The sequence below is a fragment of the Myxocyprinus asiaticus genome, chromosome 30 (genome assembly GCF_019703515.2).
Source record: "Myxocyprinus asiaticus isolate MX2 ecotype Aquarium Trade chromosome 30, UBuf_Myxa_2, whole genome shotgun sequence".
Taxonomy (NCBI): Eukaryota; Metazoa; Chordata; class Actinopteri; order Cypriniformes; family Catostomidae; genus Myxocyprinus; species Myxocyprinus asiaticus.
In genome coordinates, this window is record NC_059373.1 from 5,928,888 (window position 1) to 5,945,217 (window position 16,330).

General features: G+C 39.1%; 1 protein-coding gene and 1 pseudogene across 2 annotated transcripts; both read left to right on the plus strand.

The window, feature by feature from the left end:
• The first annotated feature begins 662 nt into the window (after window positions 1–662).
• On the plus strand, window positions 663–6,861 carry LOC127420982 (CMP-N-acetylneuraminate-beta-galactosamide-alpha-2,3-sialyltransferase 1-like). Of its 2 annotated transcripts, none has more exons than XM_051663654.1 (7): window positions 663–875; window positions 1,345–1,663; window positions 2,491–2,696; window positions 5,186–5,368; window positions 5,787–5,832; window positions 5,988–6,107; window positions 6,402–6,861. In XM_051663654.1, the coding sequence occupies exons 2-7, from the start codon at window positions 1,391–1,393 to the stop codon at window positions 6,567–6,569; spliced, it is 996 nt and encodes a 331-aa protein (XP_051519614.1). In that variant the 5' UTR covers window positions 663–875; window positions 1,345–1,390; the 3' UTR covers window positions 6,570–6,861. The 2 variants fall into 2 exon arrangements, with proteins under 2 accessions (XP_051519614.1, XP_051519615.1); XM_051663655.1 differs by having other exon boundaries at window positions 1,528–1,663.
• Window positions 6,862–11,408: 4,547 nt separating this feature from the next.
• The window catches only part of LOC127421624 (CMP-N-acetylneuraminate-beta-galactosamide-alpha-2,3-sialyltransferase 1-like), a 44,564-nt pseudogene continuing 39,642 nt past the window's right edge, over window positions 11,409–16,330 (plus strand).

A 16,330-nucleotide genomic window follows, 5' to 3' on the forward strand; every position in this document is an offset into this window, starting at 1 on the left:
AATTGCGCTTTTTATAGGCTACGCATCCGGACATGGGAGACCTGAAACGCTTAATATGAAGTCATTTAGCACGTTCAACGCCAATAGTGTGACCACGGCTTTACAGTCGTCTGGATTGAATAGCACAATTTTATAAGCCAACTGCAATTAGGCTATGTATTTCTTGATTCATCTTCTCTGAGTCACTAGGGTTCTGCTGTTTTATTTTTACATAGGCTATAGCCTACATTAGCCATTTAAGAGGGCTTTAAATTACTTATAACAGGTCCGATTTTATTTGAAACATTATTTCATATTTCGTTTATTAAAGCTAATAAAAAGCTACTGAGTACGTCAATCAACCCTCCAGGGTGCCATATTATATGTACAACTCATCCACACAAAGATTTGTCAAAAACTGGGTAAGAGTTGAGAAGAGAGGGTGACACATTCACCTCAAACCAGTTTCAATGACTTGTGCAATTCTAATCAGTACAGTTTAGAACATATCTTTGTGAGAGTTCGCAATATGCTTTTTTTTTTTTTTTTTTTTTTTTATATATATTTAGAAACGGTTAGAGACAAACTGTTTGGATGGGGTGGGCTGGGTGGAGATATGTAATACTTTTAATAGTGGCAACTGCATTTTGGTAGCATAAGCGTAACTGATCGTGTAAAACCGGTCTAACTTCATGAGTGATGATAGACATGAAATCCTCTTTGCTGTGAGGAGTCAGATGCTTTGAGGATTCGGATGCCAAAGGATAAAGAATAAACCGTATAGCACTAACGATCTAAATCATTATTCATAACTGTGATATTTCATATCATGATAGATTTGGCAAAGTACCGGCAAGAAATGAGGAAACTGTCGACCAGATAATCTGATCGATTGGGTAGGTGTTTTAACATACTGCTTCTGTGTTATGGGAACTTTATTTAGAAATCCGATCAAATGTTTAGAATAGTAGGCTATTGAACTTATTTTCATTTTTTATTATTAATATTGCATCCATTGTGTTTTAGTGTAATGAAATCTTTTTGTATTGTTAAAATTCAATCAGTGTTAACTGTCATCCTACATAATGGAAAGATATTGCATTTTTCTTATATTATCGAAACACTGTTTTTAACTTTTAATGTACCTTTTTTACACTAATAAAATAAACTTGGTCTGTATATCAATATTGTTTTATAGTTTATATCAGTTTTAAATATTTAATCTATTATCTGACGATGGAGTGGTTGTGGAACTTTTCAAAGAGAAAAGCGTCAAATAGAAAGATCTTTATTTAAGTTCCTGGCTAAACCATTCAGTTCGTAATTAAAATGAAATACTAATACATTTTCCACCTCCCCTTTTAGCAACAACATTTTAGGGTATTCGTACAGGAACATAACGGGTTTAAAGATGTTTGCCTTCAATAGACTGCGACTTCGTTCCATCACCTTGTTCTTGAGCTCTATGACAATTTGTCGGCTCCTGTACACCCAAACCTCACCAATGGTTTTTACTGTGGATTCTTCTGATGATTTATCTTTGGAAAGATCATGCTCTTGCAGGACTTGTGTAATGGACTTCATGGACGATGACTGGTTCGTTTATCGTTACAACCCCACCGTTCCAGCTCTGCTCAACAGGAAAAACAGTGTGCTACGTGGAGAAACATATAAATGGTGGAATGTAAGTCCATCACAATAATAATATTCTGTACATGTATAAACTTGTATGGTGTCCTCTAGGTTTTCAGATACATTACAGTGGAGTCTGGAATAGGCCAGCACTACCAGTTAAAACTCTGGACACACCTGACATGATCTAAAACAGCAACAACAACTTTTAAGTGCTCAAGTGCTTGTTTTGTTGAAAAATATAAATTGTGCCTAAATAAATTAGTTGTATTTATTTATTTGTTTATTTCTTGATTTATTTTACAAAACTTTTTTTATATTTATTTTTTACTGTGGTTGTTTGATTAAATGGATAAGTTGGAATGCATAGTGAAGAAAAAGAAGCCGAATATGCCACATACATGAGGACTGTTTAAAAGGCATCCCAAGAGATACCTTATTACGAATGTAGTTTGTGAGAATGTCAAGAATGTGCAGAGCAGTAATCTACTTTGAAGACTTTAAAATATGTGAAAGCTTCGATTTGGTAATCATTATTTATTTATGTATTTATTTATTGGTGACCTTAATTCTTATACTTCCATTTGTGATATTTCATTAATTTGAAAAATTGTAATAATAAAGAATGAGTAGCAGTATCCAGATTTAGTTGTGTAAATGTAGGGAAATTTTATAAGACTTTATGTTTAATAGAGCTGCCTATGAGGAGCTCCTTAATCCTGTTGATCCGCAATGTTAAAGTGTGTATGAAAATCAGGAATTTATCGTGATGATCCTCCAACAAATTCTTTGCAAAGAAAACAAATCTACACGCACGCAAGCAATCTAAATATTTGTTTTCCTTGATTCTAATGACGAGCTTTCTGAATGTTTGTACAGGGTCTACAACATATACGACAATATACAAAAATCAAAGTCAACTATACAGAGGTGGTGGACCAGCTGTTTTCTCTCTTCCCTGATGAAGATTACTACTCAGATGGTGGTCCAGATCGATGCCGAACCTGTGCTGTGGTGGGAAACTCTGGAAATCTCCTCGGATCCAACTATGGACCTCTCATAGACTTCCATGATGTTGTCATTAGGTAATACGTCATATTATGACAGTATGAACAGCATATGGTATACTTCAAGGTTAGGAATTTTCTAAACCCCTAATAAGTACTGAACTTCGGCATGAAAGCCATCCCGCACCGTTTGTGCTACACTGTAATTTTTATATTTATTTATTTTTATTATTATTATTATTATTATTATTTTTACATTTACTTGTGTCAAGGTACTTTTTTGAAAACAAATAAACTGTACAGTCAACTTAACATATTATGTTGTAATTATATCAACTTGTACTTAAGTTGAAATAAGTGTATTTGTCATCTCAACTCGCTTAACAATGTTGTCAGAACAAAGATTTCCCAGCATGCTTTGCAGCATGAATAAATAAAGAGGATAGTGTTGTAGGCTTAATTATTATTATTATTATTTGATATATTTGCAGGATTCAGTTGTGCTGCTTTTGATGTTTTTGTCATCGCTGTTGATTAATAGTTGTGTGGTGATGTAAAGAGCTTGTCTATTACTTAATGTCTGTGTGTCAAGTGTGGATGTCTATATTCCTCCCAGTCAAACTGCAATGTGTGTAGCCTGTGCCTCTTACAAAAAGACCATCCTACTGTGTAAAACTTTTAAGATTTACTTAACTATTAAAGTTAGGTTCACTGAACATTATAGATTAGTTTTTATAAATGCATGTCACAGTTATGGCTACATGCTACAAGTTCAGCTAACTAAACTGAAGTTTTCACAAGTTTTCAGTTCAGATTACTTTTTGATTTGTGAGATAAGCTTATCCAATTAAGTCTGTTAAAAAAAATGTAAATAAAAAATTACATAAAAAAAACATGCAAAAAAAGACATGAAATATAATGAGTTGAATCATGCTTTTTTCTCTACAATGTACAGAAATGAATGATAAGATTCCCAAGGCTTAAAGTTTACATTTACTTATGCTTTTAGCTATCAAAACATCTTACAAGAACGTGCAAATTCCTGGGCTGTGTTTCCCGATAACGATCGGTCTTTGCGGTTAAGAGCGATTTCTACAAGCGATTTTACAAACATTTGTTATTTTTCACGTGCGTTTCCCAAAACTGCACTTAACATGAACGTGCGAGGATGCACTTTAAGTGCTGCTTAAGAGAGACGCTGTCCATAAACGTGAAGTGCTGAAATGTGACCGTATAGTGCTGCTCGTCAATGCAACTTCATTATTATATTTGTGCATATAAAAACGTTTGTAACTTACCTCGCTGGAAATATTTACAAATATTTTCTTAAATGTACAACTTAATTCACCACATAATTGCATTTTGTTTTGCAATCATTTTATGCAGAACGATATATTTATTTGACACAATCACTGCTTCGTTCATCAGGTGAGGTTTTAAAAATTTGCTCTGTGGGTCCAGATTAAAGCTTCCAGGATCAGTGAAGACAGCGGATGCCCAGTGTATTGTCCTGCTAATGACAGCAAGCATTAATTGAATATTACGAGATTCACCGTGTTGTTGCTGAGCGTAAAATAAAGTGTGTGGAAGCTGCACTTTAGGGACATTCAGCAATCAAAGAGAGATCTTTACTCCCAAAAGTGATAAGGGTAACAGCAATGCACAACAGGTGCAGCACTACACAACGCCTGGTGCAGAGGTATCAGAAAGGTGTTAGTTTTGTGGCCCCTTGTACATTTAAGAAAATATTTTTAAATATTTCCAGCGAGGTAAATTACAAAAGTTTTTAAAGTTATGCACAAATATAATGAAGATGCAATGATGAGCAGCACTATACGGTCACATTTCAGCACTTCACGTTCATGGACAGCGTCTCTCTTAAGCAGCACTTAAAGCGCATCCTCGCATGTTCATGTTAAGTGCAGTTTTGGGAAACGCATGTAAAAAATAACGAACGTTTGTAAAATCACTCGTAGAAAACGCTCTTAACCGCAAAGGCCAATCGTTATCGGGAAACGCAGCCATGAATGGCAAGATGGATTCTACTATCTACATTGGCTTACGATGCTTTAGGGAAACGATACCCTGGAAAGTAGCAATTACTAGGTAGCAAAGAAAACAAGGAATGTGACAAACTTATGTCTGATGAGCTAATGAGAATGGTAAGATAAGAATATCCTTCACTAAGCCCTGGCCAATAGTTAGGCTACTGTTGCTAACACAGTCAAACTTTCCTATTGGCTATTATTGTTGAAAAGCGAGCTGACTAAGTGAATTACTTTAGGAAGTATAAAAATATCATATGCATTAATAGAGCATTTATAATTATCGCTAAAATGGTGCATCTCGGGTGCCATGAATTCCAATTAGTTGTCACACACATCCAAAACATGTTACTGGGCAAAGACATACATGATGAAAAGGTCTCTGTATCATTTAACAAGACCATTCAGCTACTATGGAATCTTTATTGGTACCACATGAATCAGTTCCTGTATTATTCTTGCCAAATATCTTTGCAAATAGTCTTCAGCCTTTCAACACCTACCGGTGTGTTTTTCTTTCAGGATAAATAAGGGCCCCACAAAAGGTTTTGAGAAAGATGTGGGTTCTAAAACTACACACCGAATTCTCTATCCTGAGAGTGCTATGGACTTGGACAACAACAACACCCACCTGTTGTTATTTCCCTTTAAGATTCGGGACATGCAGTGGCTAATTAGTGCCTTCACCATCAAACACATCACACAGTGAGCATTAATTAATCCGGTTCAAATTAAGAAAGATCAAATGTATTAGTTGTGTAGAATGTGTTCTGCACTCAAAAATATTTTAGCCTATTTTTAAGATTCACACATTTCAATTTCATAACAAAATTTCATTCAATTGAATTGAAAAATCTTTAACAAAATTAAATGAATAAAACTTGAATAAATCTTGAATGTTGAATTAATTTCATTTTGTTAAGGACTTAATTCACTTTGATGGAATTTTGTATTTTGTATTTGTGTTGTATACAACTGAATTGTGTGAATCTAAAAAATAGGCTCAAATATTTTTGAGTGTAGATTTGATGTTATTTGAAAGTATTGGAACTTTAAATAATTCTTGAAAAATATAATGGGGTGTTGTAAATGATTATGTATAATTTATATTTTTGTTCCTCAGCACATATGTACGAGTAAAATCTTCAATAAATGCCAATGAGAACAGGGTGAGTATCAAAGACCATGTCATTGAATGAATCAATCAATTAATTATACATTCATTAGTCGAACTCAAGGGGTAGATTAATGAATGTCAAGCCCTACTGTAAGAATAATCAGATGTGTATTTCATCAGTGTTTTGTGTGGTTTGTTTTGGTCTAGGTGATGATTCTCCATCCTGCATTTATTAAATATGTCTATGATAGCTGGTTGCAGAAACATGGAAGATATCCATCCACTGGCTTCATAACAATAATATTAGCCCTTCACATGTGTGATGAGGTAAACTGTGCTTATAAAACTGTGCATTGCTCTGTTTGTTTGACTGGTCTGACATGTCAACTTTTGGCTCAACCAATGGTGTGTGTTTGGGGCATCTGTTTGACCAATTTGTTTCTACCAATGGCAGATGGGGAAAGTGTTCAGAAAACAATATTTTTTTTTCCCGCATTTCTGTTTGATTATGCTAGTGGCACAAATATAACCAATTAAAAAGATTCATATTAACTATAAATTTGATCTGTTTAATCCTGAGTATCACCATGATAAAAACCGACTGCTATGTTTCTCACACAGGTGAATGTTTTTGGGTTTGGTGCTAAAAGTGATGGAACCTGGCATCATTACTTTGACAGATCTCACACTCACTACAAAGGAGGTCCTCACGGTGGAGATTTTGAAAACAAAACAATGCATGAACTTGTGCAGAGAAACAAGATTTCAATATATAAAGGATATATATAAAGAAGGGTAAACAATATTTACCTTTAATGATGGAGCTCAATATGGAATCAGTACACAAATGGTTTCAGTGGTTTTAATATGTCAACGAATGAAGGCTAACAATGGCAACAATTTGCTACAAAATGCAATAGAAGACCCTACTGTTTTATTTATAATCACAATAACCTACTGTATCTACACACTTTAAGCTTATTCTATATTTGCTTAAGTACTATTGTCTATAATCTGATTAAATCTGGAATGTAAAAGATCAAATAAAGCGCAACCTATTTATGTAAATAAAGTTTTTTAATATGAGAAAATGTTTTCCTTTAATAAGGTTTTTACTGATATAAAAAGGTAACATATATGTACTGTATATGTGACATGTATTTCAAAATACCACAAAAATGGCCATTTTTATATATGTAACATATATTTTCAAGTTAATAATGGAATTTGAACAGACACACACACACACACACACACACACACACATAAATATATATATATATATATATATACAGTACTGTGCAAAAATTTTAGGCACTTGTGAAAATTGTTGCGTAGTGAAGATGTCTTCAAAAATAATGACATAAATAGTTTTCAGTTATCACTTAATGTCATACAAAGTCCAGTAAACATAAAAAAGCTAAATCAATATTTGGTGTGACAACCTTTGCCTTTAAAACAGCACCAATTCTCCTAGGTACCACTGTATTATGAGGCCACCCATGGTCTTACCTGTGTGGTAATGGCCTTATCATTACAATTGCCACTGTTAAACAATATAGAACAATGGTAAGTTTAATGAAAGGGTTAAAACTTCCATGAATTTTGGACCTGTTCTATCCTACTCCTGTTTGCCTTCAGATATCCTAAAGGTGACTTAAATCATTAGGCCTGTGTCCTGCTAAACTAATATTATTCTTGTTCAAATAATAGGTCCAAACAATGCATGCAGTTACAGTCTCCAGTTAAAGCTGCCTTACGTAACTTTGTGCTCTCAAGCGACATCTGTGGTTGAAACGTTAAATTGCAAGCAATTTGCGGAAGAATACATTACATCCTGTTCTGGCACTGCTCTTCTGGCAGATGAATCTCACAATTTGAGCTTACTTGAGCATCGCCTGTGTGTGATCATGACTGGAGCCGGAGTCATAACGTGCCATTTTCATATTGATATTATGTTAAACGATTAAACATTTGAAATGGAAATATTACATGCTTGATGAAGATAAACAACACACATTTACATATTTGAATGAATTCTACACTTAAATCGCTTTTCTGACACTACACTTTGATCTTGAGAGCCCCAATCACCTTTGCTAAAAATAGAAAAGGCCAATGAGAATTGGTGAGTGGAATTTGCATGCCACTCTCCACCCCAGACATATGGGTATAAAAGGAGATGGTGTGCACCACTCATTTAAATTTATGCTGAGGAGTCGATAGAGAGTCCTGGCCATGTCAGCGGCCGGTTCAGCGCCGCAGCAGGAGGGACACAAAGTCTCAATCCCTCCATCAGGGAACAGAGGTTACATCAGTAAACCAAGACGTTCCCTGTCTGTCACTCATTCGAAGTTGTGTCGATGTAGTGACACTAGGGGTTCCTATAGGAAACGCTGCAGGCGCCGAACCGTGTCACGAGGTATGGAAGAGTGGACACGGGCAAGCTGCTGCGTGCCTCGCAGCGAGCGCTCAACCACGTTGTGACCTTCCAGTGAGTTAGGTAAGGCGTCTCCCTAGTCCCGTTAAGGGGGGAAGGAGGCACTTACCCAAGAAGGCTACCGGAGGAGTCTTTCCTTATTTGCTGTTAAGCAATTTCCCACCAAGCACTTTCTAGAATAGTGCTGGGAAGTGCTCTTCCCTCTCCAGGATGGAGGGTACTACGGAGACCACATCCTGCCAGAAGGTGGTTAACATGTGGAGAATACCTCACATGGACTTACCAATGAGGAAGTTCACATATGGAATGATACCACCGGACCCAATCCAGAGGGTATGCAGCCACAGTGGCCGAGGCAGAGAAAGCTCTGGTGAGGGGAAACACAGGGTTCACCTAAGGGGAAACCGAACAATGGAAACTCATCATATGGGATTTCCAAGGGGGAATCACCACGCATGGAGCACTGAGCCCAAGCACACGGGCTCACCTGGAAAGGGGCATACCACGAGTACTGGGCCTGGTGCCGTTACTCCTCCACCGAGTTCATCACCGAACAGTGCTTAAGAATTAGAGGGGCGTCTGGGGTTCACCGGATACGGGGAACTGTTGTGGATAAAAAGGCGCACATTATCACCTTTGAAAAAGGGGAAGGGCGCAATGCAAGCGGTATACCTAACCAGCCACCCGGTCTACATTGCTGTTACCGTGTAACACTCAGGTCGAAACCGGGTCTATGCGTAGGTTATAAAACCTCGCAAAGGTATTGGGTGAAGCCCAACCTGCAGCTCTACATATGTCTGCTAGAGAGGCCCCCCTTGCCAGTGCCCAGGAGGACGCAACACCTCTAGTGGAGTGCGCCCTGACTCCCAAGGGGCACAGAAATCCTGAGATTGGTATGAGAGAGAAATGGCATCCGCAATCCAATGGGCTAGCCTCTGCTTGGAGATAGCTTTCCCCTTCTGCTGTCCTCCAAAACAGACAAAGAGCTGCTTTGAGTATCTAAAGCTCTGCGTGCTGTCCAGATAGATTTTCAGGGTGTGAGCTGGACACAGCAAAGACAAGGCCAGGTCTTCCTCCTCTGAAGGGAGCGCTTGCAGGTTCACCACCTGGTCCTGAAAAGTAGTGGTGGGAACTTTGGGCACATAATCGGGCCGGGGCCTTTAAGATCATGTGAGAGTGTGCCAGCCCAAAATTCAGGCATTCGCTGGTAACAGAGAGCACCTGCAGGTCCCCCACCCTCTTGAAGGAAGTGAGCGCCACCAGGAGGGCCGTCTTCAGAGACAAGGTGCTGAGCTCGGCCTGCTCCAGGGGCTCAAAGGGGGCTCTCTGTAGGGCAGGTAGGACCACAGAGAGAACCAAAGAGGGAATCAGGTGCGGTCTAGGAGGATTCAACCTCATCGCGCACTTGAGGAGCCTGTTGATCATGTTGTGCTGTCGTGAGGGTCCCCCGTCCAGTGTATCGTGGTATGCTGCTATGGCAGCCACATACACATTCAGGGTAGAGGAAGACAGTTGTCTTCTCTGTGGGTCTTCCCCATGGGAAGAACACCAGTTCGTGAAGAGACACCATTTCAAGGCATACAGTCGCCTCGTAGAGGGGGCTCTGGCCTGAGTGATCCTGTTTACCACCACTGGCAGAAGACCCGCTAGGTCTTCCACATCCCGTCCAGGAGCCAGACGTGGAGATTCCAAAGGTCCAGCCATGGCGTGGGACTGAAGGCGGCCGAGTCGCACTGCGGCAAGATGTGCTTAATTGCCTCGGTCTGCTTCCTCACCATCGAGAAGTGATGAGCAAAATCCTTGACGGTGTCACCAAAAAGCCCCCCTTGGGAGATGGGCACATCGAGAAAGCGGACTATTTCGGCATCACGCATCTTCGCAAGGTTGAGCCACAGGTGCCACTCTTGGACCACAAGAGTGGTCATCGTCCGGCCCAGGGTGCGCGCCATGACTCATCACCATTAAGGCGCAGTCGGTTGCAGTACGCAGTTCCTGCATCAGCCCTGGGTCAGTTCTACCCTTGTGCAGATCCTTCAGCGCCTTGGCCTGGTGGACCTGCAGGATGGCCATGGCGTGCAGGGCGGAAGCGGCTTGACCCACGGCCTTGCAAGCCTTCGTCATTAATGAGGAAGAGAACTTACAGGCCTTGGAAGGGAGCCTTGAAAGGGAGCCTTGGTCGGTCACGGCAGGTGGCTGTGCCCTGCGGGCATAAATGCACCGCTATGGCACGCTCTACCTGGGGGAACTCGACATATCCCTTAGCCTCTCCGCCGTTGAGGGTAGTCAGAGTGACAAGCCCGCAAAGCGTGTACGAGCAGAAAAAGGTGCCTTCCACAACTTCTTTAGCTCCTCGTGCACTTCCATGAGTCACGCTCCGAGCCGTGAGTCACGCTCCGAGCCCAGAAACGAATCATCCTGCCATGAACGCTCAGGGCAGGGTGGAGGGTTCCACTTCAGCCCAATGTTCGCAGCCGCCCGGGCAAACACGGCTGCCATCTTAGCGTCTGCCTCATCCTGTGCTCTACCGCCCATGGGTGGGAGCTCAGAAGATTCATCCGCTTCCGATACCACAGTGGCTCCTTGCTTCATGAAGAAGGAAGTGAGCCGTGACCGCAATGTTCTCATGGGCATGTTCTCGCAATGAGAACACAACCCTTCCACGAATGCCGCCTCGGCGTGCACTCGAGACAGATATCATGGGTATACGGAGGGGAGAGATAACGGCCACATCCAGTAGCACAAACATGGAAGGACATCTTTAAAAAGACGGCAAGTGTTTGCACGAGCTCTTTTAGAAGAAAATATACTCTTTTGAATATACTCTTTTAGCACCTGCAGACTCAGCTGCCGAAGTGCCCAGGGCAAGCACAACACTCGACTGTGCGAGGGTGACCGCTGATATGCGGCGTAAGAATCCAGCAGAGTGGAGAAAGGTGAGAGGACGAACACAACATGCATTCGGCTCCGAAGAAAAAAGTCCTCTTGATTGAACCTGGGGTTGAGTGCCTTGCTCAAGGGCAGAATGGTGATAGCTAAGGGACTGTTCCTTGCAGGGCTTGAACCCACAACCTTTCAGTTACCAGCCCTAATCTACACCACACCACCCACAAAAGAAATAAAAAAATAATTTTCAGCTGGAGAGAAGCAGAGAAAAAATGCAGGCGTGTTATAGGTGATACTATATGACAATGGTCACATGTGATAATGTCTGCATGCTCATGATCTTCCTGACCCCTGTGGACAAGCTCGCAAAAGACATATGTGTGTGTAATAACTGTGTCAGGCAGCAGAGCCACAGTACCTGGTTCAATGAAATCTATGGCCTCTCTATTCCACCACTGCTTACCAGGAATAATTATGTGCTTAGTGGTAATATCTACAAGTATTGGAAGGTATTGACCTTACATTTGTTAAAGGAATAGTTCACCCAAAAATGATAATTCTCTCATCATTTATTCACCCTTATTACGTCCCAAATTTGTAAGACTTTCTTTCTTCTGTGGAACACAAACAAAGATATTTTGATAGCGATATGAAGCATTTATACTCATATAATGCAAGTCAATGTGGTCCAAAACTTTTAAGTTCCAAAAAGGACATAAAGACAGCACAAAAATAATCCATACAATTTGAGTGCTTTAATCCATATCCCCAGAAGAGACGCGACCAGTTGTGGGTAAGAAACAGAGCAAAATATAACTTTTATTTCACTTTAAATCTTGATATCAGCAATTTCCTTGGGACAATCATGATTTGAAGCTCGGTTACACTTCATTGTGCTTGAAAGGTGCAGAGCTTAAAATGAATAGAAAAAAGTGAGTAACATTTAGGTACAAGTATATAGGTTTTCATGTATAGGGCTAGCAGAGGTGGGTAGTAACGCGCAACATTTAACATTTTGGGAAAAAATTACTCTTGGACTAGGTTTAAAAGTGGGTACTTTTCACTCTCACTCGAGTAAATTTGTAATGAAAACGTTTTACTTCTACTTCGTTACAATGGGCAGCGTTCCTGTTGTTACATTACTGGGTTTCATTTTAATTCATGCGTAATTTATTGAGAGATTATTGAATGGTACTTTAACGACAGCAGAAGTTCACACAACTGCGCACGCTGTTACAGACTGTCACTAAAGCTGAGTCCATCACTGCTGCAGCATCAAGCTCTTCAAAGTGAAACACTTTCTTCGCTCTGCACAGTGATAAAAGAATAGTTTCGTCATGCAACACCATTTTACACATGGTTTCAAATTGCAGATCCTATTTAAGGCAGCACGCTGAGCTAAGTCGTAGCTCTAATGACAACGCGTGCTTTTCTGTGTCATGGTGATGGTCATTTTCAGGGTGATTCTGTAAATATGGGCTCTTAAGACATCAGTTTTTAAATGTACATTTTTAAATCAGTGCAGCAATATATCAGTGCACTTTGTCTCGCGTCCCACATGTCATGAGCAGTATTTACGTATTTAACCCGTGCCCTTGCATGGGTACTGGAAACCATTGTAGCTACTTCGGGCTGATTAACAGTATAAATCCATGTAAACATCCATGTTAAGTGTAAATGCCTTTTGCTCTACCGAACATGTGATTGACAACTGGAGCGTGAACAGACAGTATTTCTGCATGTGGTGCCCTTCGCAGGCTGCATACTCTGTGTTTAGGAAGCAGCGGCACTGCTGTACAGAACTAATGATCTAAAGTCTTCCGACACTGAAAACTGTAACTACACTTTACCAAAAGATATGAAATAGCGAAAGTATGCATTAATAAAACATGATCTTGCTTTGGTTTATATTTCAGCATTATATATAATATCCCTGTGGGACATTGTTCATGTTTTCACTATTATCATTACTAGAAAGGTTTCAAAACTTCTCTTCTAATTGACAAATCATCCAGATCTGACAAGAGCCTTTAAAAGGATAGTTCACCCCAAAAAATTAAAATTCTCTCATCATTTACTCACCCTCATGCCATCAGAGATGTGTATGACTTTCTTTCATCTGCTGAGCTCAAATGAAGATTTTTAGAAGAATTTCTCAGCTCCTTTGATCCATATAATACAAGTGAAAGTGTGCCAACATTTTAAAGCTAAAATCACATAAGTTAGCATAAAAGTAATCCATAAGACTCCAGTGGTTAAATCAATGTCTTCAGAACCGATGTGATAGGTGTGGATGACAAACAGAACTTAAATATTGATCTGATTCTCACCCACACCTATCATATCACTTCTGAAGATATGGATTTAACTACTGGAGTTGTATGGGTTGTTTTTATGATTCCTTTATGTACTTTTTGGAGCATCACAATTTTAGCACCCATTCACTTGCATTGTATTATCACTTGCAAGTTATTTTTGCTCTTCCTAAATAAAGAACACTACTCAGTCGCTAGTCCAGCTCGTTGGAGAATCTGTGCTGTGGTGGGAAACTCTGGGAACCTTAAAAGATTCCAATATGGATGTCTTATAGATCTTAATCACTTTGTCATTAGGTAAACAATGAGATATAACAGAAATTGTTCAACCATTTTTTGTGTGTTTTCTTGTCTTGCATTTGGTCAACAAGAAATCCAAACTGACATAATTTACTTTTTTTGATCTATTACATGTTTCTTGACCCAGACATGCTTTTTTTATTATTTTATTTTATTTAAGCTAGGATAAATAAGGGCCCAACAGAAGATTTTGAGAAGGATGTGGGTTCTAAGACCACGCACCATTTTATCTATCCTGAGAGTGCTACGGATGTGGACAACTCCATCCACTTGGTAATTTCTGCATTAAAGATTCTGGATATGGAGTGGCTCGTCAGTGCCGTCACCACTAAAAACATCACATGGTGAGAATGGCTGACTGAATAATGTAGGCTTAAAATTAAAACTATTGGTGCTGGCTTAATGGTTAAGGCTGGTATTACACAGGCTGTATTTTCAGTCCCAACAGAGAAGGAACGGAATGGTTAATGTAGTAATTTGGTGGAAAATCCTTATTAGGATAAGGATAAATTAATTAAATAAAATATAACTAAATTATTAGGATAAATTAGTGTACTGATTAAAGGTGCAATATGTAACAATTTTCATGTAATATTAGCATTTTTTTGCCAATGTGTGAACGGCTTGTAACCCAACTTCAAAAATGAGCCCTTCCCGGACTTCCTAGGTTGCCTATTAAAGCCTGTAGACTGATTTTCATGCAAAGGGAGCGGGTCGCTTTTGCTGGGAAAATCCAAAGGATGTGACGTTTATGCGCGCTCCCGAGAGCCTTGCCTCATTAAGAGCTTCTCTTCCGCTATTCAACAGCGACAACAGACAGTCTGCAATACTAGGTAATGTTATCTTGGAGATGGAATCCAGCAAACGTCCGGCTCCCAGCACAACACCGACTCCTATTCAAACTCAGAGTAAGCCAAAAAAAAAAAAAAAATGTATCTACTGAATCCAGTCTGGAACATGATCATGGTCGAGCTACCAAAAACTAGAGTGAACATTGGCAGGGCATTTGATTCCTGGAGGGACCTTCATTCGGTTTTGGGGATCAAAACCGACCCTGAATTGGCGTTCTTCTTATTGGACAGGTAAGCTTACATAACTGCAAAGCATGTGCAATATAGTGCCATAAGGATTGATCTGTGTAATTTTAGCTGAACTACAATAACACATGAAATGAATGCAAGACAATGTTCAAGATAATGCAAAAAGACCCATTCATTAGTGTAACGTAACTTGGTTATACAGAAAATATATACATTCTATTATTATAAAACAATAGCGCATCGATATATCAAAATGACAGTTGTGATGGAATCACATCAATACTGAATTGTGTCTACATATTTATAATGTACAGTCTATTTTATAAACCGCTACTGTCATCATCCACCAAATTTAGCTAACAGCTATTGATAAAGCTGGTTAGATAGCTAATGCCGACATAGGCTATCGTATAAATGCAGTCAATGTATCATGCAAAGAAAAGTGATAACTTCAAACTATAGTCTCGCATAGTCAGACCTATATCCACACTTTGTTTTAGCCCTGTTCCAGCACTGGAGAGTCAAATATAATATACAGTCTCAAAGTTTATAGTAAAACAATCATAACTGTGTCATTTTAATTATGCTACCTCATCTGTCAGCATGATGCCGGTGGATTACGTTGTCTCTTTGTACGTTACGTCATTGTTTTGGCCGATGCTCAATCACTTGTGTCCCTATGGAGTGTGTGTACGAGCGCGAGCACGAGCAACGAGCAACATGTAGCTGGCTGCAGTTCAATTAACGGCCACAGATGTCATTAATAACAAGGGTTTCTGAATCTTACATACTGCACCTTTAAGCAGGGGCGGACTGGCATTGGGAGAACCGGGACTTTTCCCAGTGGGCTGGTCGTGAAACTGGACCAAACGCCCGAACAACCCAACTCTTTCTTTTTTCTATTCCCAGTCCGTCCCTGCCATGTGATCATGTTGCATGTAAGCGAAAAATCTAAAATAAATAAATAAATAAATATACATATATATATATATATAGCCTAAATAATAAAAAATTTAAAAATTAAGAAAGTGTAAAGAGTAACACATATAATATATTCTACAGTTTTAAATAATGTTTCAGCTCTCTGAAAGATCGTCTGCATACAAAACACCGTACTCAAGATGTTGGATTGTGTATTTTTATGTGCAATATTAAATATGTTGCTTTCTGAACAGTGTCTTCATTGTCAAGTTCACAGTTTAAATGGTTTTCTGTTGTTCTTAAAGACAGAAATGATAGTTTGGTAACATTGTTTTGGTAACAAAATTATGCTACTGTATGTTATATTTAAACATTCATTTATGTGCAACCATTTACAGATGCAACCAAAATAAGTTTTGTAAGAGTTAGCGTAAACATAATGCCAAAATATATAAAATAGATAAATACTCTATAAAAAAAATAAAATAAACTAAAAATAAAAATAAATATTTGGCTGAATGTGATTCAATCATGGACAGGGTGCCACATGTTTAAAAAAAAAAAAAAAAAAAAAAAAAAGGTAATATCATCATTTTGTGTTGGGACACATTCAGATTTTTGGTTTGGGTAACTGTGACTGGACAGGGGATT

Coding starts and splice junctions, on each gene's coding strand:
- LOC127420982 (XM_051663654.1), top strand. CDS start 1,391: ATGTTTGCCTTCAATAGACTGCGACTTCGTTCCATCACCTTGTTCTTG. Junction 5,369..5,786: donor ACCATCAAACACATCACACA/GTGAGCATTAAT, acceptor TTTGTTCCTCAG/CACATATGTACGAGTAAAAT. Junction 5,833..5,987: donor TAAATGCCAATGAGAACAGG/GTGAGTATCAAA, acceptor GTTTTGGTCTAG/GTGATGATTCTCCATCCTGC.